The sequence below is a fragment of the Xiphophorus maculatus genome, chromosome 3 (genome assembly GCF_002775205.1).
Source record: "Xiphophorus maculatus strain JP 163 A chromosome 3, X_maculatus-5.0-male, whole genome shotgun sequence".
Taxonomy (NCBI): Eukaryota; Metazoa; Chordata; class Actinopteri; order Cyprinodontiformes; family Poeciliidae; genus Xiphophorus; species Xiphophorus maculatus.
Window position 1 is genome coordinate 11,104,321 of NC_036445.1, and position 21,249 is coordinate 11,125,569.

A 21,249-nucleotide genomic window follows, 5' to 3' on the forward strand; every position below is an offset into this window, starting at 1 on the left:
ACTTTAACAATCACTTGTTCTTACCAATAAAGACAAGCAGGCACATGCTGATGGCGAGGATGGAGCTGGGGCTGAGAGCAGTCATCCTCTGACCTTTGACCTGCCCCAGCTCACAATGTTGACCCCTAAATCCCTCCTGACAGCGGCACTGGTAGCTGTCAGCTGACAGGGGATGGCATGTGCCGCCATTACGACAGGAGGAGGGGCCGCAGGGTGACGGTACGCAGCGCTGGAGACCGGACTCATCGGTGACGGTCACCTGAGGGCCCGGACACCTGCAGCGGGTCAGAGTCCAGCAGAGATGACTGGATGAGCACCAACTGGCACAAATACCCTAAAAAAGCTTCATCAAACCTGAATATGTTTAACTCAGTTCACTTTATTCTGTGTGGGTTTGCGTTCATGCATTATTTACTTGCACTGGTGTTTTCTCCACAGGTCGATGCAGCGCAGCGGGCTGCGACAGGGCTGGCCTCTGCATGCGTCGCTGGAGCAACCCGAGGTGACCCCCCGCCGCTCCAGCAGCGTCACCAGGTCCCGGCTCTGGCCGTCCAGAGGGAGGATGTGGCCGTTAAAACGGACGTCCCGCAGGCAGCCTGTACGGAAAAACAGCAACATCTGATTGAAAAGACAAACTGGCAGTTTACTTGAGGTATCAGACCAAAGATTTGATGACTTCACCAGGCCTGAACAAGCTGTTGAACAAGGTGTAAAAAGTGTATCACGTAAAATCATGAAGGTCTATCAAAACAACTCAATGTTTGAAAGTCAAACTGTTATCAGAATGTAGTTCTGCTGCTTTCCAAACCAAAATAAAACCGTTTCTCACTTGTTCAAAATGCTTAGTAAGGTCTGAATATTAATAAAGTATAAATTGGTGTTTTTCTTGTCCTTTAACTAGTGTTGCAGTTACTGTGCCCTGCAAAAGTATTCCTACTGTTTATCGTCTGTTTTCTTAAGATTTTATGTGATGGACCACCATGAAGTAAAGCATAAATCTTAAGTAGACAGAAGATTTTATATGTTTACAGCATTTTTTGAAAAGAAAAAGTTTAAGTGTGGCATGCATTTGCAGTCAGAGTCCAAAACTTACGACATATTTCAGCTAAAATCTATTTGCAGCTCAGAAGTTCGTCCTGATTCTTTGGACTCACAAGTGACAGGTTGTAAAGCAACAATATGTGAAAAGATTCACATATTGTGAATTCACAAATTCACAATATGTGAAAACTTTGGCAAAGCACATAATTATTAAATGCTTGCAAAATAATCTATTTTTATGCCTACACTCTGTAAAGGAAATACCAAAACCAAAAAGTCCCAATAACATGTACAGCTAATTATTTAACTCGCATAAATTTTTTAAAATTAAGGTTAAATAAAATCCTTTTGGCAGATGAATACTGATGAGAGCAAGATCTCACCCTGGAAGTCAGCCTTGTCTCCAGCGTTCGGTCTGTTGCCAACCATCAGGCTGGCCGGATGAACCACAATCTCCCTGCGGCTCCCCAGCTGCGCCTGAACCTCCCGGGAGCCCCCTCCCTGCTCCAGTCGCAGGGTAAACCTGTTGTCGTGGCGACCGAGGCTGACCAGGACCCACAGTCCGACGTCCACTCTGTGACCGGGGAGCTGGAGAGAGTGAGCGCCGTCTCCCAGGTTGGCACACACTGAGATGTGACCGTCACTGATCTGAAAAGCAGAAAAGTTAAAGGAGGAAAAGTAATAAAGACCTTTAAAAAAATATATATGAAGAATACATTAATGTTTCAATGCAATTGCACACTGAATAATTGATAAGAACTAGTCTTTAATTTATTTACAATTATTTAGTGTGCAGAAAACTGAGAAAACTTTTACTTTTACAAAATTGTTGGTGCTACACTATTTCTTTAATATCCTGTCCAATTCTCATCTAGCATCAGGATAACGCGTAGTCTCCTGAAACCAAACTCCTCAGCGACATGTTCAACCACTGGCCTGTGGTGGCGCTGTACCAAGAACTACTGAAGAAACAACACAAAAATACAAAAGCTTAGAGCAGAACCTTTGTGCTGGTGTTTTTCTGGTATGCCAGTAAATTTGACACACAGCGACATCCACAAACTACAACTATTCAGGATAAAACGCATTGTTATGTTATCTATGGGCATCAATTTTTGGTTAAAAAAATCATTTGATGGGACGCTGGAAAAGACTATTGTTGTGATCAAATTGTGCTAAAAGGAGATAGCTAATCAGTAAAGCTTTAAAACCTAAAAAGCAAAATAGATTTTTATCAAAGAAGTTCCTGAAACATCCAGGTTGAATCGGTATAAGAGCACTTTGCACCAATCTGACGATTAAATAATCTAAATAACAGATTAAAACAACTAATATATTTGTTGTTGACCTCATATGTCTATTTATTCAATAATTTAGCATCAAATTACCTCAGTTAAACATTTTAATGGAGTTCCACCACCAGTTTTGATTCAATCTGATTCCAAATCACCTGGAAAACAAGACCTACTGTAGGAAAAAGGGCCAATCCGTGATTTATGTGTCTACTATAAAAGGTATTAATGACACTAAAACCCAGAATGGGATTTCAGTAACTAGTAGCTGTTGTTTATGTTGGCATGGACAGGTCATTTAGCAGTAAAGTAGGTAAATACTGAAGCTGAAAGTCAGGCTGACCTCCAGAATGATGTACTCGTTGGAGTCCCGGGACGCCACGGAGAGCAGGGTCCCCGAGGTGGCTCTGGTCCGGAGGAGCATCTGGATGTTGGTGCGTCGGGAGCTGCCGCCTCCTCTGAGCTGAAAACGCATCACGCTGTCCGAGTCGAAGGAGAACTCCTGCACAGCTGAACAGTGAACGGAGGGCAAGGTTACTACAGCTAACGAACACTAAGGAAATCACCAAAACTGGAATTGAGAAAACATTTTTGTTAACTGAAATAAATAAAAACTATAGCTAACTGGAATTACATCATATATTCGTACATCTAAAACATATTTTAAGTATACATATAATATCCTTTGTTTTGTGTTTCTGAATGTATTTATCAGCCTTTCGAACTGCTGTGAATTAGATTTTTTCCCCTCCTACAAGCAGTTTGTGTCAAGTGACGGCAAATTACAGTAATCTTTTTATTATTTTTTTTGTACCCCTCCAGGGGGACTTTTGTGGGCTCTAGTGTCCCTTAAATGAAAGTAGGTTGACAGGAATGGGGGAAGACATGCGGAAAATGTCGCTGGGTCCGGGAATCAAACCCGCGTCGAGGACTCAAGGCCTCCAAATGTGGGTCGCGCTATCCCCTACGCCACCACAGCACGCCCATGGTAATCATTTTTGAAATTTTACACCTAAAAATTAACCAAAGTATGAAAAAACTAAAACTATAACTAATAAAAACTAAACATTTAACTACTAAAATCTAGCAAACACTATAAAAACAAACTAAAGCTAACCGAACAAGACAAAAAGTCACAATCAAATAAAACTGAACTCTAATGAAAAACCCAGCAGTATTATAACCCTGAGTTAAAACTACGCTTTATCCACAAGAGTTTTTACACCAGAGGGTCTCTCACCTCTCTCACACTTGTGTCCGTTGTATCCTGGACGACACTCGCAGCTGAAGGAGCCCCAGTCGGCGAGGCAGGAGGCGTGAACGCCACACGAAGGACCGGCCGCCGTCACACACACGCCGTCTGTCAGCTTGCATCCTGGCGCACTGTCGACGCTCTCACCTGGACTCGCCAGGTCGTACACCTGAGACGAAACGAGAAAGCTGACATTCCTTCTCTGCTCTGTAACGCTTCATCAAAAGCAGTGCACTGAAACATAAAACGTGACGTTTGAAGAGTTCCAGGCTGTATTCACGGCCAACATTAGATTGGATTTTCTTTTAATTCCGCTGTTTTGATCCCCTGAGTTTAGAATGCAATAAGACTTAATTCGACATGCACTAAATTTTCACACAAGCCCATTGTTTCAGTTGGCAGGCGCACTGCGGCAGCATTTTGTGGTGTGTCAGTCTGTGTTAACACATAAATGTGAGCTGAATTCCTCTAAAGAAATCTGGGAAATCGGCTTTGATTACACAGCAATGACAAGCGTGTTTTTTGAGTTCACTATTTCTCTCTTTTTGGGGGTTTAGAAAGCAGCTTTGTATTGCCACAAGATCTTAGGAAAAGAAGGTAAGGCGGGGATGTGAAGTTTCTAAAATTCAAAAGGTTTCCCGTTTTTAGAAGCAAGGATGTCACAACATCCCCGTCATAATGTTCTGAGGAACCTTTACATCTTTGTGCCAGAGAAAAACACTTTTACTTGTTCAAAATACACCGAAAATTGGCATAAATGGTTCATAGATGTGTAGTTTTAAATAGTTGGCAAGTATTTTTTTAAAAATAAACATTTGTTGGACATCGAGAATTTAAGTCAGACTCTTTAGGTGTCTAAATGTAGAAGTGTTTTAGCAAAGACATGCTAGCTCATAAAAACAGTGACATCACAGTTTACAACTCTGGACCTTTAGATTACTAACCTAAAACTTACCCAACTGAGCTATGCATAAAATATCCATTCAAGTTGAATTAATATATACTGTAATGCTATTTTTTTAAATTACACTTTGTTCCTTTTTACTTCCATCCACTGGTTATATGTGAATATGTGAATATCTAATCAGCACATTTACCATAAGGAGTTGATATTATCACTGCACAATCAAACCTGAAAAATTAAGAAATAGTTCTTAATCCTAAATCAAATGAAGGATACATGTTTTCAGATTTAGATTACTTTAAAGGTTAAAATGTGCTCAATTTTTGTAAAAAGCGAATTTCAATTGAAGTTCAGTAACTAATCATTTGAAATGGAGTGTTGGGTTCTCACCATTCTGAAAGCACAGATGGGCTGTGGACCAGTTTTATCAACTCGCGTATCTAATAAAATTGTAATTAATGTAGGAAAAGTGCTTATTTGAATCATTATTTTATGAGAATATTAAAGGACATTCATCATGCGTGACCTTTAATTAAAGACAGCTCATTTTGCTGGTTGGGGGCGTCCTCTGGATTGGAGGAGGCAAACATCATAAATCAATTTAGATTTAGCTTTTCATCTTGGTACATTTAGAAAACCTTCATCTTAACGAATAATACATGTAAGAATTTAATACACTGTCCAAAATAATTTAGTCTTTGGCAGTTAAATCCATAAAATGACCTAATTTTCTAAAACTACAAAAATGAATTATCTGTTTCTACTTTATGTCTGTAGAGCTTTAAATTAAAAAGCAGTAATTATGAAAAGCCAATGCTGGCTGCTAAGTGGTTGTTTTTGTCACTTGAGTTCAACTTGAATTCAAATGTCCCTCTTCATCATTGCTGTGAACTATGAGTAGATCATAGTAAATTAGTTAAGATAGATATAACATTCCTTGGCAAATGACTTCCAGAACTTCAGCAGAAAGAAATGCTGAAGTAGCTCAGGACTCTACAGAACTCAACCTCCACTAAAAGGGCCAGCAAAGATTATTTTATCTAAGGAGGCTCGCAAAGTTTCAAGTTGATAAGTCATTAATTATCCTATTTTATAGATCATATATTGATTGAATCTGTGTTGACTTTTTCCCTCCTCTGTTTGTTTGGAAATCTTAGTATTAGATCAGAAAATGCCCTTAGCAGAGCAATACATACTACCAATAAGATCTTAGGGGTTGAACAATGCTCACTTACAGAACTGTGTAAAAAACAAATTGTTAGGAAAACTAAAGCCATTATTGCTGATACTTCTCATCCTTTACATGCTGAGTTCCAGTTTCTGCCTTCTGGCATCAGGCTCAGACTTCCTGGTATAAAAAGTATCATGTACAAGCTCTCCTTTGTTCCTACAGCAATATCTCTTTTTAATGCAGGACAAGGACTTGCACCTGATTCAGTGTTTGTAGCAACTGTCAGTCAATAATGAAATACACTGCTGTATTCTTCCTATTATGTGTTGATTTGTATTTCATGTCCTTTTGGTATGTTTTGTTGTTTTTTTATTTTTTTAATCTTTGATAGTTTTTGATAGTCTTTTAGTTTTTATTCTTGCTGCAACATCAATTGCCCAGTTTGGGATAGAAATAAATCTGAAATCTGAAATCTATTTTATTTTCAGAGCTAATTGCAAGCCCACATGCTGATGTTATGTTTTGTGTAATTTGAATAAAGAAATTCACAATTTGTCGTCATGACACTTTTCTGCCGTCCTTCACATTCAGAAAAAATGTAATAACAGGGAAAACTTTGTCTTAACCTCTTAACAAATTTCAGATACAGCCTCAAAACACAGGGGATTGTGGGAAAAATAACAGCGCTGATGCTAACATCTTGAACTTGCTCATTTTAAAGCTGACTGAACTCTTTCCTGGGAAAAATTCTGGGATCTGTGGGAGCTTGTTGAGGTTTTTCCTTCAGCAGCAGAGGAACCGCAGCAGCTTGCAGGGAAGCGAGAGCCTCTATTCATTCATATTACCTTTTGGACTGTGATGTTGTTATATTGGCCTTGGCTGATGAGCCGAGCTCAGACCACCATCTGTCCGACCACCAACCCCACGGCGCGCGAGCACAAACACACAGGAGCCGGTGGGAGTGAATTCATGCATGCACAAACAGAGAGATGCAGGCACATACACACTGCAGCTGCATTTCAAGGCAAGAAACACATCCAGGAAAACCTAATGATTCTTAGGATGAAAACACAAACACATTGTGTTTCCTTCACTTCTTTTATTGACTCATTTCCATTTGGAGGAGAATGATGGGTAATCCTACTCATTAGTTTCTGACCATTAAATATAACCTGAGGTTATTCAAATTTAAACTGCTCCAGCACAAACAGATTTTTTTTGTGCTCACCCCATGAATATTTAAAGTACACACTGAAACATGCAGAGCTGTGTTACCTGGCTGTCCACCACCAGGTTTCGGATGCATCCAGTAAAACTTCGGTAACGGCGGTAGGGAGACATTTCCTTCACTCCTCCCAACTGAAGAGGCTGGTAGACATTTAAATACCTGATAGGAAGCACACATTGCAGAAATATATCAGCAAAAGGAGCAAAAAAAACCAAAAAACAAGCTAAAGAAGGTTTAGAAAATAAAGTCTTTGGTAAAAGCTTTATTTTTACCAAACCTAACCTGTTCAAAGTTTCAGCACAAAATCATTCTTAGATAATGAGGTTTTAATTTGTTTAGTTTCCTCTCTGAATGAGCCGTTTTAGCGCAATCACACTCCCCAACTCAACATTTACACTCGCATGTGAAAACAGATGCAGAATTACATTTTTGAAAAGCAGATGCAGAGCCTTCTGCACAAACAACAAAAATGCAGCAAGTAGTTTCTGGATGATAAGTCAACAACAAAACACTTGTCTTTTCCAGCAGCCATTATACAGAGATAAAACCAGCTGACCAAACATACTGGAGCTCTATTTGTACAGTATTGCTAGGTAACGGGCTGAGGTTCACTGGGCTTGCTAAGTGAGGTTTAGTGGTTGTTGATTTGTGAAGTTACATTTTGGAGGTTTTTGAAATGACTCATTTTCCAGACATCTTATTACCAAAAACTGGTTGGGTGTTTTTTTTAAAGCTTTTGGGCTGTTTTCAGGAGCAGTAGAGACAAAAAAAGGAAAGTCCAAAAACTTTCAAAATGCAAATTTTGCATAATAAACTATGCAAAATAGTTAATTACGCAATTATTAACCACCACTATTCTGCAGATGGTGGAGATTTCTTTCCACTGTCTCCAGGTTATTTCATACCGCTGGGTCCCGGGCGTTTCTCCTGCAGCTCTGCAGTCGGACTCATCGATCTCTCGGGTCTCCCCTCCCACACCTTCCATCTCGTTCACAGGAACCCCACCACACTGGTCTAGGATCAGCTGGACAAGCTGAACGGAGAGGGAAAGGGACATAAACAGTCACTGGTGTTTGATTAGCAGCCTGGTGCTACTCATCAAATACTGAATGACTATTAGCAACTGAGACAACATTTTTAAAGAGATTTTGAAAAAGGTATTACATTTTTAAAGTCATATTTTCACCATGTTACTTATTTATAAATGTCAAAGTTTCAAAATAAATATTTTGTTGGCAAACTAAATATTTAGCTTGCTAACTAAATATTTATCTCTGAGCTAAATATTTAGGTCATGCTAAACTGTCAATGTTTGTTCAACATAGGAGTATTTTTTCAGTATTCTAAATATCTAAATTCATACGTACACTCATGGTATTGTTTTTTATCACCATCCATCTGTTTTTCTGTCTTACCTTCCCATCGCTGATTATGTCCAGGCGATGCCAGCGCCGGTCGTTGATCGTAGCTTTGGGTGGGAGCTGAAGGGTCAGCGTTCCTGATCCGTGGTTTATGCTCAGAACTGGAACTCCATTCCTTAACTCTGGATGAAGTGGAGAAAAAAAAAATGGATTCTGATTGCAAACTTTTATTTTGTGTTCAAACATCACAAGAATAACCTACAAAAATCTCAGAATCCGTAGAGTTGAATACTGAAACAGGTAGAGGAAGCACAGGCATTGCTCCTTTTATATTTTATTATTTTCATGGAAGTATTCTCATAAAATAACTACTTTATCCGTCTAATATTACAACCTTATTCTGGTAAAATTATAACTTTATTTTTGCATTACTATCATGTTATTCCTGTGTTATTACAACATTATTCTGGTAGTATTAGCTGTTTATAACTTTATTCTCCTATTACTGTGACCTTATTCTCATAATATTATTACTTTAATGTCCAAATTTAAAAAATGTTTTTCTTAGCCTGGCCCTGATATTTCGTTGAAGGTAATATATTCTCTCTCAGACAAACAACTAAGAGTGTTCACAGCAGGAAGGTTAGAAAAATACATTTTTGTTGCTGCTCTTATACTTTCTCATAGTTCTTAAAGGGAAATATAGGATTGGTGGCTCCAAATTTTACAAAACCAGAGATCAAAAATTGGCCAGTAAATTCTCACTGATGCATCTCTAAATATAATAGATATGAATAAAAGCATCCTGCACAGTGAGTTTGTATTAATTTATCGTCACATCAAACCAAGCACATAAGATGGAGGATGACTTTGTTTGTTGGGTCTGAAAAGTTGATGCATGCCATCATGACTATTGCTGTGTAAGCTGCTGAATCCCATCAATAGCAGCAGAAATCCCCTCAGTCAATCACCGTCTGTCCCAATAAGATGTGTGTATTCATGCCAAAGCGTGTGTGTATGTGTGCGAGTTTGTGACTGGGTCAGTCGTAATATTGAACATCTAAGTGAAAAATGGCTCAGAAACATCAATGCTGCCGTCACCGTTGATTTTTATTTCCCCAGATCCGCTTGGCAACAACCCGGGTTCGATAATTACATAACGCTAATGCCACAAGATTATGCAAGGAGCGCTTGAAAGGCCATCGGCGGGCTAATCCATTAACACCACATAAGAACCGCCGGGAGCTGACGTTAGAGTTTATGAAGCGTTTCCTCCGCTGAGATGCTGTTCTACAGCAGCAGATTGATGAACGCTTTGTGTTTGTTGAAAAGGACGCGCTGATGAAGCTTCCCCACTGGGAGTGTTAGATCACACTGTGTCTTAGAGAGCTTAGAAGTTAAAATAATGTTTTGACTTTAATCAAACGAGTGTCACATTTCAAATTGAAGTCTCAAGGCAGCAAGCGGGGGAGTTGGAGAGAGAATACCTAGAACCTCCAAGAAGCATCAGAGTCAGAGGTAAAAACATCAGTATTAATGCTCTTCCTCACCTTTTATTGGCTTGCTAAGCTTTTAGGTTTCTAGCTTTAGTTCTGACTCTAAATCACTAGAAACCAACAGATAATTTAAAGATAACACCGACGAAAACAGTAAAAGAAAATATGTCTGCTGAAGTATTTAGAAATAATCCCGTTAGAATATGGTATTAAAAGTACAGGGGACTTAAGGGTTGTTGCTAGATTTTAGCAACAGCCATAATTTCACTAAATATTACAATGACAATATCAGTTGCCATAATTACTTATTTTCTTCTTTCCTCTCTTTCCTCATCTGTGCTTCAATCACTCATTGAACTATAGCATTTTAAGCAACATCATTAGTGTCAATACATAGTTTCCACAAATCTGATGGAAACTATGTGATGGCACATATGGATCACTTCTGTGATGGCACGGATCACCTCCGTGCCATCTTAGTAGGCAAATGCGAAATGCACAGTGGACCCATGGCTTCGGGACTAACAAAAAGAAAATGGCTGCCATCAGGATCGAACCGGATGAGACGGAGAAAGAAAACATGTCAGACGATGTGGACTCACACTACGGCTAGTTAACTACCTAGTGAACACAAAGAGAGTTTCATGGCCTGAAATCTATGGATGAATACGATACATTTTTAAATGGATTTGTAAAGGACGCACAAACCTTCCATGTGAATAACAAGGTTCTTGTAAGTCAAAATATGTTGTTTTTTTTCTATACGTAGGCTTCATATCAGTCTTAGATCAGATAATAGCTACATTGACAAAGCTAATTTTGCTAATTGAGCAGTAAGTTTTACAGTAAATATCACTGATATTTATCTTCGTATTACGCAGAGGTGGGTAGAGTACTCAAAAATTGTAATCGAGTAATAGTTGTAATCTACTTATGTTGTTTGTATGTTAGATGGGAACAAGGTTGAGGTAGTTCTAAGCTTGTTTATTGTTGTCATAGCAACTCCACAGCAACTGCCTACCAAAATGGCTGTCAGCTACAAAGTTCACGGAAGTGTGACGTCACATGTGTATTGTGAAATTAATCCCTTGTGTTTCTTTCTTTTTTAAGTCCAGATTGTTTTAGTGACATAAACACATTAAACTCACCGACGGCGATGAAGTCCTCCGGCTCCCCAGGCTGGACGAGGCCAAGCGGCCCGTTGTAGAGCAGCAGCCCGTTGGCCGACTCGGAGAGAAACTCCAGGGATATTTGGCTCTGGAAGCAAGGCTTGATGGGAGGAAACCAGGCATAACCCTGACCTCCGAAGCTGTGTTTAGTCTGCTGGCACTCCGGCCCGTCAAACATGGGGGGACATTTGCATCTGAAGGGAAGCAGAAGCTGATAGGTTAAGAAAATGATCAATATATTCTATAAAAACGGTTATAACATTAATAAATAAATGTGTCTCCATTCCATAAGTACTTCTCCAAAATTAAATAACAGTGAACATCTTTTCACATTGATGTAATTTGGCACAATACAGACTGCTTTAATCTGAGTGATAAAAGGTGAAGGTTTACTTTATGAGTCTAGAGGGCCACATAAAAGGTTTGCAAGATTTCCTTGAATTTAGAACATAAATGATATTCTCCAGGGCAAAGTTGAATGAATATTAGATACATAAAAGCAATTAATGGGGATTGTTTAAGTACTTTATAAATTAATTTAAATTTAAAGCATAAAATTATAATAACAAAAGTAGCATTTTCTATCTAAAATTGAAGTTCTTTGGTAAATTTCAGTAAAATTTTGTCAGTGTTTGTTCTCACTTTAAATACCCCAAACAAAAAAAATTAAAAGTGAAACTAAGAAATTAATTGAGGGCTGTTTCACTACTTTGTAAGAATATTTGCCTTTAAAGCATAAAATTATGGTAACAAAAGTAACATTTCCTGTTTTCTATTGAACTTCTTTTGGAAATTTCAGTAATTTTTCATTGGTCGTTCTTATTTTAAATGCGCCAAACAAACAAACATAAAATTAAAAGTGAAGAATAAAAAAGAAAGATTTTTTTTTAAAAAAAATGGAAACTTCTGAGGCCCCCAGGGTAGTTTTCTTTTGTGGCTTGTCATATTAAAGAGAAAAAGAAAAATAGATGAAAACGTAAACAAGAAAAAGAAACCTTTAAGCTCTCAAAAAGGAGTTTTCTTGGTTTTATTTTCCAGAGCTACAAACCTTTGAAAGAGAAACCAGCTGTCGGGATTCAGCAGCTGCAATATTTCGGCTCCAATCTAAACTAATATAGTTATGTGACAATTCAAAGTCAGCTGCAGTCCAAGCAGCTGAAAAACAGAGCCTCAGAGTGTTATTACTGCAGATGGAAACCGCTGGCTCGCTTCTTAAATCTTTTAACATGTTTGACATATTTCGCCTGAGTTCTTCAGTTAACAAATGGGAAATTTCTACTAGCTTCAAACCGTGATGATAACAGTTTGAGACGCCAGTTAGCTGCCAAGGACAGCCGTGCTTAAAGTCAGGAGAACTACAGAGAAAATAAATGATGCCAATGTGCCGGAGATGCAACATTTAATTTTCATGGTATAGGGTGGTGGGTTTACCAAAGAGGATTATGGCCAGTTTTAATAATCTCATAATTTAAAGTCAGAATTCTGAGAAGTCAGAATATGTTTTTTTTGTTTGTTTGTTTGTTTGTTTCAGTGACCCTAATCACTTCCGTATGATTTATTATCTAATGGAATAAATTTCAGTTCTCATAAAATGTCAGACAATAAATTTATACATAAAAAGTGTATTTTTGTCTTAAATTTTATACCGGTATCCCAGAGGGCCATCCTGGCAGATGCCTCCGTTGAGACAGGGGTTGATGGGATAGGCAGAGCATGTCAGGCGGGTCGCCTCTCGCCCTCGGCAGCCACAGCGCGCGGTCGTCGAGGCCGACAGCGAAACCAGAGAGACGTTACCGGAGCTCAGAGCCACCGGGACCTGGCTGAATGAAACCTCGCTGCTGCAGCCTCCATACTGACTGCAGTCTGTGTACGGACAGTCATCCACGCCCACCTGGCTGATGGACACGCCCAACATGGCCTCCAGCTGGGCAGGACGGAGAAAGAAGGATCAAAACAGATAAAAAAATTTTTTTTTTTCATTTGATTTATGTAACTTTATTTGCTCTCAGTGGGACAAAAATTTGCCAAAATGTAGGAATAAATATTTAAATTATCACAGTGCAAAAGCATTCATATCCTTTGATGTTTCCCAAATTTATTCACATCACAAACACAATATTTAAGGTATTTTACTGGGATTTTAGGTGCTATGGCAACATAAACTAGCACATAAAGGTGAACCTAAAAAAATAATGCCAGATTGCCAAAAAATAAAGTGAAATACAGAATTTATCCACTTAAAAAAAGTCCTACTTCAAAACACATAATGTAGAAAAAGCTCCAAGGTGAGAACACTTTGCCAGACACTTTAAATACATCCCAAAATTTAACTGAACACTCACAAAGTGGCCTTTTATGTAAACAACATGCAAGTAAAGAATAAATCTGAAAAGAAGACAAATGGGATTTTAATGCAACACTAGTATAACAAGACAAAGTGACATGAATTTTGTTTGAACATAAATTAGAGAGTTTCAAAGAATAAGAGCATCTGACTTTGATCTCATGTCTAACTGCATCAACAGTTTTTGAATTTGATTCATTTTCTGTAATATTATTTATGCACTTTGGTGCTTTTCTTGTCATTTCTTGTTTTGTTGTCATTTCCTCTCTCTGTTGCCAAATTCACTCAATTTCTCTGCTTGTCATTTGGACTCTTTTTCTCTTATTTTGTCTCAAAGAGCGTTTTCCCCCACCAATCAGAGTCCCTCAGGGTTTCTCTGCATTTATTTATGCTTTTTTGAGGTTTTTAAAGATCCATCTGAAACTTTTATTCAAAGAACTTGATGTTCCTCATGCAGAGCTTCAACTTATGAATCCAAAATGTCTACATAATCTTTTAACTTCATACTCTGTGTCTTTAGCTATTCTAAATTAGACAAAACAATTTTTTTTCCAGCCTATTACAGTTAAACACACACTTTTTTCTTTGGTATTTGATGCTTAACTTGTTTTTATCATTATGTGTGCTTTGAACTGATTTGTACATGTTTTTTTATTGTTTTGGTGACCTTGTTTTGTTGTTGAATACTCTTTTGAACCAGGCTGCATCAGTTTATTTAGGTCAGAAGAACGAAAATAGCTCCCATTGAAATAGTTACTGTTATAGTAATGACTTTGGATTTGCTAATTTAATATAATGTTGAATTTATGCATGGAAAAACAACATACTTGGAAAAACAATTGAATTTTTAAGTCCTACGAACCAAGTATAATTGAAATCATCAGTATGAAATATCAGAAGAGTTAGTTTGCTCGAACTTTTCATATTCCCATCATTCCTATAGCCATTAGGAATACATCCTTCATTGCAGTGATATGAGAACGTGAAACATTTTAGACTTTTTCCTTTCCAACATCATTTGTCTGTATGCAGCCGATAAAGTTAACTAATTGAAATTAGTTGCATTTATGCATATTTTAAATTTTTAAATTTATAATCTCAAAAATTGTAGTATTCTGAACTGCCATTACTTTTTCCAAAATATATCTCATCAGATAATTTCTTGCTAACATACATCTAGATTAATCTGTTTGCAATAAAAATAAAAACTCTTCCACTTTGAATTAAAACAAAACACAATATAATTTAATGTCCCTGTCTTTCAACTAAAACCTCATTTTCTTTAAAGATATAAACATATTTTTTTCTCTTGCTATTTTATGACCTTTTAATGGTTCCATTAAGAAAACATGAGCAGTGAGGCAGCCCAGAGTAACACATTTGCATATGACCTTGCCCAGTCAACGTGTGCACACATGTTCTGTATGTGTTTTATGCATGGCTCACTAACTGGCATGATGAGCTGCCTGTCGTGGTAGTAGACGTCAGATGCAGCTCCTCAGCTTTTAATGCATGTTAAATGTTCATTTCCATGTTGTTTGCATGTGATTCTGTGGAACATTGGAATCTATTACAAAACCAAATCATTGCTTACACAACATGTTCAGTTTATTTTCATAACCACATATTTGTCCAAGTGTGAACACTTCAATATGCATTTAAACTTCACCAGCAGTCGAAATAAATTCTCCACTCTCTTCTTTTTAATTTTGTTTTAGACGAATTGAAAAGCAAACCCCGAACATAAAGTGGCTTTGTTAAGAGTTTTTGTTTACCTCAATCTCAATTGTCTAAAATAATGATTTATGTTTGTATTTCTGAAAAACGGTGTCTCATACAAGGATATTTATAGACGTAGTTTTTAAGTAATTTTTGAGTCTTACCTTGGCTTTGTTTGCCGCCACGTATCCATGAAGCTTCTCCGCCTTGTAGTACGGTGAGCCGTGTGCAGCAAACCAGACGTCCAGCGCTCTGTAACTCAGCTGGTCGGCTTTGCCTACAGAGAATATCTGGACGTTCTCTGGCAACGTCTGCAGGATTTCAGCCAACATTCGCCCCAAACGGGAAAACCGACTCCCCTGACCTCCGCTGCTACTCTGGAAAAAACCCTCCACTGTAAGATCTGGAAGAAGAGCAGATGTTCCTGCTTGTATTTTAAATGTTCTTTGGGAACAAAAATGACAACACAGAAGAGGGAGGCCTTATTTTAGATTAGCTGCTTTTTTCTTGTTTTTGCTTTTGCAAAAGCTTTTAGACCTTAAAGGTCTAAAAGTTGGATAACTATTCTTAGAAAAATAACTAACTGAAGATTGGGATCATAAAAATGTGCATCTCTCAACGGCCTTTAGTGGTAAAATAGCTCTCTTTTTAACACAGCATGTTGTGGGAACTCACTGTTTAGGCGCACGGAGCCAGCTTGCTGCAGGGCCTCCTGGTGCAGCTCTGTGACATCCACCTGAGCGGTGGAGATGACATCAGGCCATGTGCTGTCGGACACACGTACCTGCAGGCGGTACGTGCCTGGAGGAGTTCCCTCCCTGATGCTGAGCTGACCTGAGCTCTGATTCAGACCGAACAACCTACAACAGGAAAAAATTTATGTTATCATTAGATGTTTATTTGTCAAACATCATGAAAGTAATCATCTCAAGAAACTAAAGTAGACTGGATCTTCTGATAACACTTAAAGAGACAAAATGTAAATTTTTCCTTTTATTTTGTGTCAGTTATTTTGTTTTCTGCTATTCTGCTAAAAGTGTAGCTAATGATTCGTTTAGCGCTTTTGCTAATTTTAAAAACATTTAGCAGTCTTAGCTTAATTTTTCTGGATAGCTTCTAAAGCGTTAACTTCATTGGTTGTTTTGTAAACTTTTAGTTAATCTGTATTGACATTGTGGTTATTGGCTGTAAAAATTCTTGCAGAACTAAAACTTATGACTGGGATTTTAGGATTATCCCAACTAAACTTTTAGTTAGCTGTATCCACTACTCTTTTTTTTTTTAAATCATTGAAGCTGTATGATGTTCCGTCCAGAAAAAGCAGCTGCACAAATAAATGATTCATGCTAAAAATGGCTGAATGTAAACGTTTGTGAAACACATAAGGCTCATTTGCTTCTACAACAATTTGTTTGCAGAGATTTGAAGCTGATATCCTCATATCTTACATCTAGGCTGCTGCTTCTACTGAGTCCCTGTAAAGTGACATTAATAATATCCAAGTGATGCGTCTTCATCTGAACTCTTTGAGCTTCTTATTTTGCTCTGAGTTTTATCTTTTCTATATGTAAATAACCATCAGCCTAAACCTAATCCATTCTGTGAAACAAATTGCTATCTGCTGGATGCGCAGATGATGGGATGTGATTCACGAGTAACTATGGTAATGCTGTCCCCAGTGGTTCCTTTGTTCTCGGCTGTCTCCTGTCGTCCCCCCTTGTAGGTATCTCGTTAGAAGAAAAGGTGGCGGGGAATGCAATCAGACTCTCCTTTCAATGCGTCCGCGTGAAGCCGCGCCTCATCAAACAAAATGAGCTCGCCCTCGCTGTGCTTCACTGGGAATTTTCAATACCGCTGGTTATGAAGTATTAATAGCACTGTTCCTGACAAGTCAGATCTTTTTTTTCTATCTCTCTCCTCCCTTTTCAGTCTCTTCCACTCTTTGTTTCCTCCTTCAAACTGCCTGTATTATACGGCCCAATTTTGTTTCTCTTTTTTCTGTTGCACCTTTGTACTCTCTCACCCTCTGTATTTCAAAACTGTCACTCGTTGTGCACTTTTTATTTTCCTTTTCTTTTTGCTCTTCCTGCTCTGTGTCACATAAGAAGGGAAACTTTACTCAAGAATCTGTTTCATGTGAGTTCCTCCCATGATAAAACTGCTTTACATCTTCCATCCTCTGACTTCTTTTATCCAACACATCCAACAGGCTGCATGCTTGAACTAAAGATGCTCTAAGCGATGGAGTTAGCATCTTAATCTTTTTGTACCTGTTGTTTTTAGATGACACAAAACTGAATCTATTACGTCTAAAGTTATGTGTAGATTTAATCTTTCTTTCTCTCTTCCTTTTGCAAATATAACTTTCTATTTGTTATACTTGTTTATTTTACTTACCTGTATTGGTGCCTAATTTTGTTGCTTCACCTTTTGCCCAACCAGCAATAAAATGTCAAAATAGTTTCAGATTTTATTGTAGTAGCTAATGTCAGACATAAAACATTTTAAAAACTCCATGCTATAATTTGAGTACATACTGTATAACTGGCAGGCCTCAATATTCCCATAAATAAATACAGAAAAAAATCAAGCTTTTTAAAAAAAACTTTAATACAAATGTAATTTAAAAATAATATTTTTTTAAATGTTTTTTAATAAAATTAAAATAAAATTATGTTTTGCTTTTTAATTTAATAAGTGTTGGGATAGTGTTCAATATCAAAAATATTTTCTTGTTCTCATAGTATCTAATATGAAATGACACACAGCTGCACTTTTCTAATTAACTCCGACAAATAAAAAACAAATGAACTTATCATTAAACTAAGGCAGATTAGAAAAATGTTTACAAGAAAAAATATACATGCCTAAAATTTTCTCCTTCTGCAGACAGATAAATTAAATTTAAAACTGATGAAGAAGCTGTTTATTTTGCCACAAAGGACTGTCAGAAAGATGGAAATGAAAGTGGGAAATGATTTCAGACTGAAATAAAAAATGTTTTTCAGTCTAAGATTATCTTATTGCATTAAAAATTTACCTCATTTAAGACATTTTGCACATTTGTTACTGAGTATGGCAGTACATTTCCACTTGACATTCATAGTGATTCTGTGTATCAGCTGAGAATGTGGATGTGCTGTTCCAACAGCTAAATGCTGGTTGATCAGCTGGTAATATTGAAATTAGTCCAAAAGAGACAGATCCTAAGTTTGAGCTTAACTTGTATGCATTTTTATTACTGATTATTAGTACCGAGCATTGCTTATCCTTGGTTTTATACAGCGCTGTGACTTTTTGTATGTGAAAAGTGCTTTATAAATAATCTGTCCTTTACTGTATCCTGCTGATTCATGTCAGTTTTAACATTTAATATGCCTTGAAGCATTCAAAACCTTCAAACTACTAGTGAACATTTACTCACCAGGAATCAAAGCTATTCACTGATGACTTTTCAGCTGTTTCTTGACATTTTCATCACTTCTACACTTTGTTCTTCCTAATGTTCCTCAACTCTTCCATACTAACTAGCAGAAATTATTGGAAAACTTTCACAAAAATCCTCTTTCTGCAGTTTTTTTCAGTGTTTCATCAAATGCGATCAAATTACCTGGTTGGTTTGCCATCGAAGCAGTACACCTTCTCACTCCAGTCATCGAGGTCAGGGGACTGAATTTGTCCAAGAGCTGCTGTTGGGAGAATCCCTGTGAGGATGCAGAAAGTAAAGCAAGAAGAAAAAGTTTAAAAATGCATTATGCATCCCTGTGCTACAGCCCAAATATTAGGAGTAAAGGCTGAAAGCTTCACCAGAAGGTACATGCATAGGTGACATCTTATTGGCACACACGGTCATGGTTAAATAGCGCATCAGGAACAGAGTCGCATTAGAATAACTTTCACTTTGTTTTTTCCCAGGAGCAGTAATGTAATCACTTTATCCATGAAATAATTTGCCATTTAAACTCACTTCCTGTTCATGTCCCTATCAAAGCTGGGAGTTAAGCTGGAGTTAATTGTTTGCTTCATGACATGTTTTCGAGGTTCAGGGTGGATTCCTATTAGGAGGTTAATGTCTGTTCATGTGGAAAAGCCCCAGAGAGGAAATTCATCAAAATACACTACGGAGAACCTTAGTTTTCCAGTAAATTACAGCAGGCTGACAGATGGTATGAAATGCTAAATAAGTGATGGGGCTGCAGTGGGAGGCTGCGAGAAGTCGACCGTGTCATGTACAGTTCTTGCAACGTGAGCAAAAAGGGCTCAGAAGGTTTTGAAATGACTATGACAGTTATGATTTGTGAGGGACAAATGTTCTCTTTTTTCTTGTGGAGTTTGTTAGGTTCAAAATAATGCATTAAGGACAACATGTGAAGCAAAATGTCAAAAAGTAAATCCTTGATTCTAAAACGGCTCTTATTTTGTTCGTGTGTCTAAGAATGAATGCATCACTATGTGGTTTATTTTATTTTTAGACTATACTGTGACCCCTTTCTAACAGCAACATTTTTGTTGTATTTATACTGTATTTCCCTTTTGTGATATATATGCATTTTCTGACTCTGCAGATAGTAATATTTTTATGCTGTTTATGATTATATTATATTAAATAATATAATTTAAATTTGTCTGTTTATTAACTTTGGTTGGTACGTTCTCACTGAGATGCGTTTAATGTGATAAAACAGCAATCCAATTGAAACGTTAGTTGCACATAACCCTAAGTCACTAATTATAAATAGTAGCAATGCTAGCACTAAGGTGTTAGACTAACATTATTATTTAGAAGCTAATGCTAAAGCACAACATGCTTTACAACTAAGTATAGTGTCCTCAACAGGATTAAATTTTTTCTTTCACAATTTTTCATCTGGTTGTGTCTCAGAAAGAGATTCTTTGGAACAGAACTGAACACTCACTTTCATTTTTATAGTTGTTATGTATTGCTTACTCTATTCCTGATTTTGTCAAATTGAAAATCTTTATCTTCACAAAAGACAAGCATGAATATAAACATCTACTTAATATTCCAATAACCAAAACCTCAGTTAATTTAACTCAAGTTTACAAAACAGCCAAGTAACTTAGGGCTTTAGAATGTAGGGGAGTGCACTAAAAGTTTCCAAAGTTAGCAAAATAGCTACAGCACTATTAGCAGAAATGTGCCCACAACTGCATTCATCCCTCCATTGTACCATAAAAAACAGAAAACATTTTGGAAAATCTAAACGTCTTTCCAGATTCCACTTAGCTGCCTTGGGAGCTGCACTTAGCTCCTATCAGATCGTATTTTCAATTTGGTATCTACATGTGTTCTTCACGCATCGCAGCCAGCGAATAGCTTTTGATATGGAACAAAAGGTTGAATTTGACCAGCAGATATTACACCTCTGATCCACCACAGAGGTAATCATAGAGTTACTTAAAACATGAGATTTAAGGATGCAAAGCAAAGACAGCAGCAGCAGAAGCATTACAAGCTACAGGTGCAAACAGAGCGGAACCACTTTATGATCCTCCAGTGTTCGTCTGATCTGGAAAATGTATCATCCAGCAGAATCAGATGCAGTTAATAACATTTTGTGGAAGGCATACAGCCCACATGAGGATTACAACACAGAGCTCTGACAAATATAAGGGAAATTTCTGACAAACATCTTATGCATATTGCTCAGATCAATGTTGATCAGGTCTACATCAAGCCCTTTTGATCCCAGCTGCATGCTCTAAAAGCACACACAACCTCAGAACATTGACTTGAATGATCTAAATGATAAAAGGATCAATAAACAGGGGGGTTGTTGTTACATGTTGAACTCAGAACTGAGATCTTAAAGGGACATAACACTATAAAACAGTGCTAAGAAATTATTAGAAAGTCTTCACTGAATGTTAGTGAATTGTCTGCTAAAAAGCATTAAAAATTACAGACTGAGTCAATACAAGACCTTGAAAAGAGTTTAATTTGAAGGATGAGGAAGAAAACACAAAGATACCTTTGCAAGATTTTGCACTTTTAGTGGCAGACAAGAATGCAGCCCGCACAAAATGCCAGTTCAATACATGGCCAACACAGAGAGACACAGGACAACCAACCATTCACATAAATATTCACACCAATTTGCAATTTTCAATTAAGTTCCTAATGGTGGAATGAAAGTGGGGAAGTCAGAGACTCCACACCAAAAGGTCCCTGCTGTTATTTAAACCCAAGGCTCCTACTAATAAAATCTACAACAGTGTGAAGCAAACTTATCTTAAAGGTGACCTATTGT

At 37.5% G+C, this 21,249-nt stretch overlaps 1 protein-coding gene across 1 annotated transcript in view; it reads right to left on the reverse strand.

Moving 5' to 3' along the window:
• LOC102218962 (neural-cadherin-like) overlaps positions 1-21,249 on the reverse strand; it is a 144,899-nt gene that overhangs the window by 4,892 nt on the left and 118,758 nt on the right. Inside the window, exons 20-32 of the mRNA XM_014469793.2 lie at positions 18,588-18,681; positions 15,653-15,837; positions 15,142-15,380; positions 12,561-12,838; positions 10,894-11,108; positions 8,304-8,431; positions 7,794-7,921; positions 6,936-7,047; positions 3,574-3,754; positions 2,677-2,843; positions 1,425-1,689; positions 416-596; positions 25-275 (exon numbers count right to left, since the gene is read on the reverse strand). Of these exons, the coding sequence (XP_014325279.1) occupies positions 25-275; positions 416-596; positions 1,425-1,689; positions 2,677-2,843; positions 3,574-3,754; positions 6,936-7,047; positions 7,794-7,921; positions 8,304-8,431; positions 10,894-11,108; positions 12,561-12,838; positions 15,142-15,380; positions 15,653-15,837; positions 18,588-18,681 (2,424 nt within the window). The remainder of the gene's footprint in view (positions 1-24; positions 276-415; positions 597-1,424; positions 1,690-2,676; positions 2,844-3,573; positions 3,755-6,935; positions 7,048-7,793; positions 7,922-8,303; positions 8,432-10,893; positions 11,109-12,560; positions 12,839-15,141; positions 15,381-15,652; positions 15,838-18,587; positions 18,682-21,249) is intronic.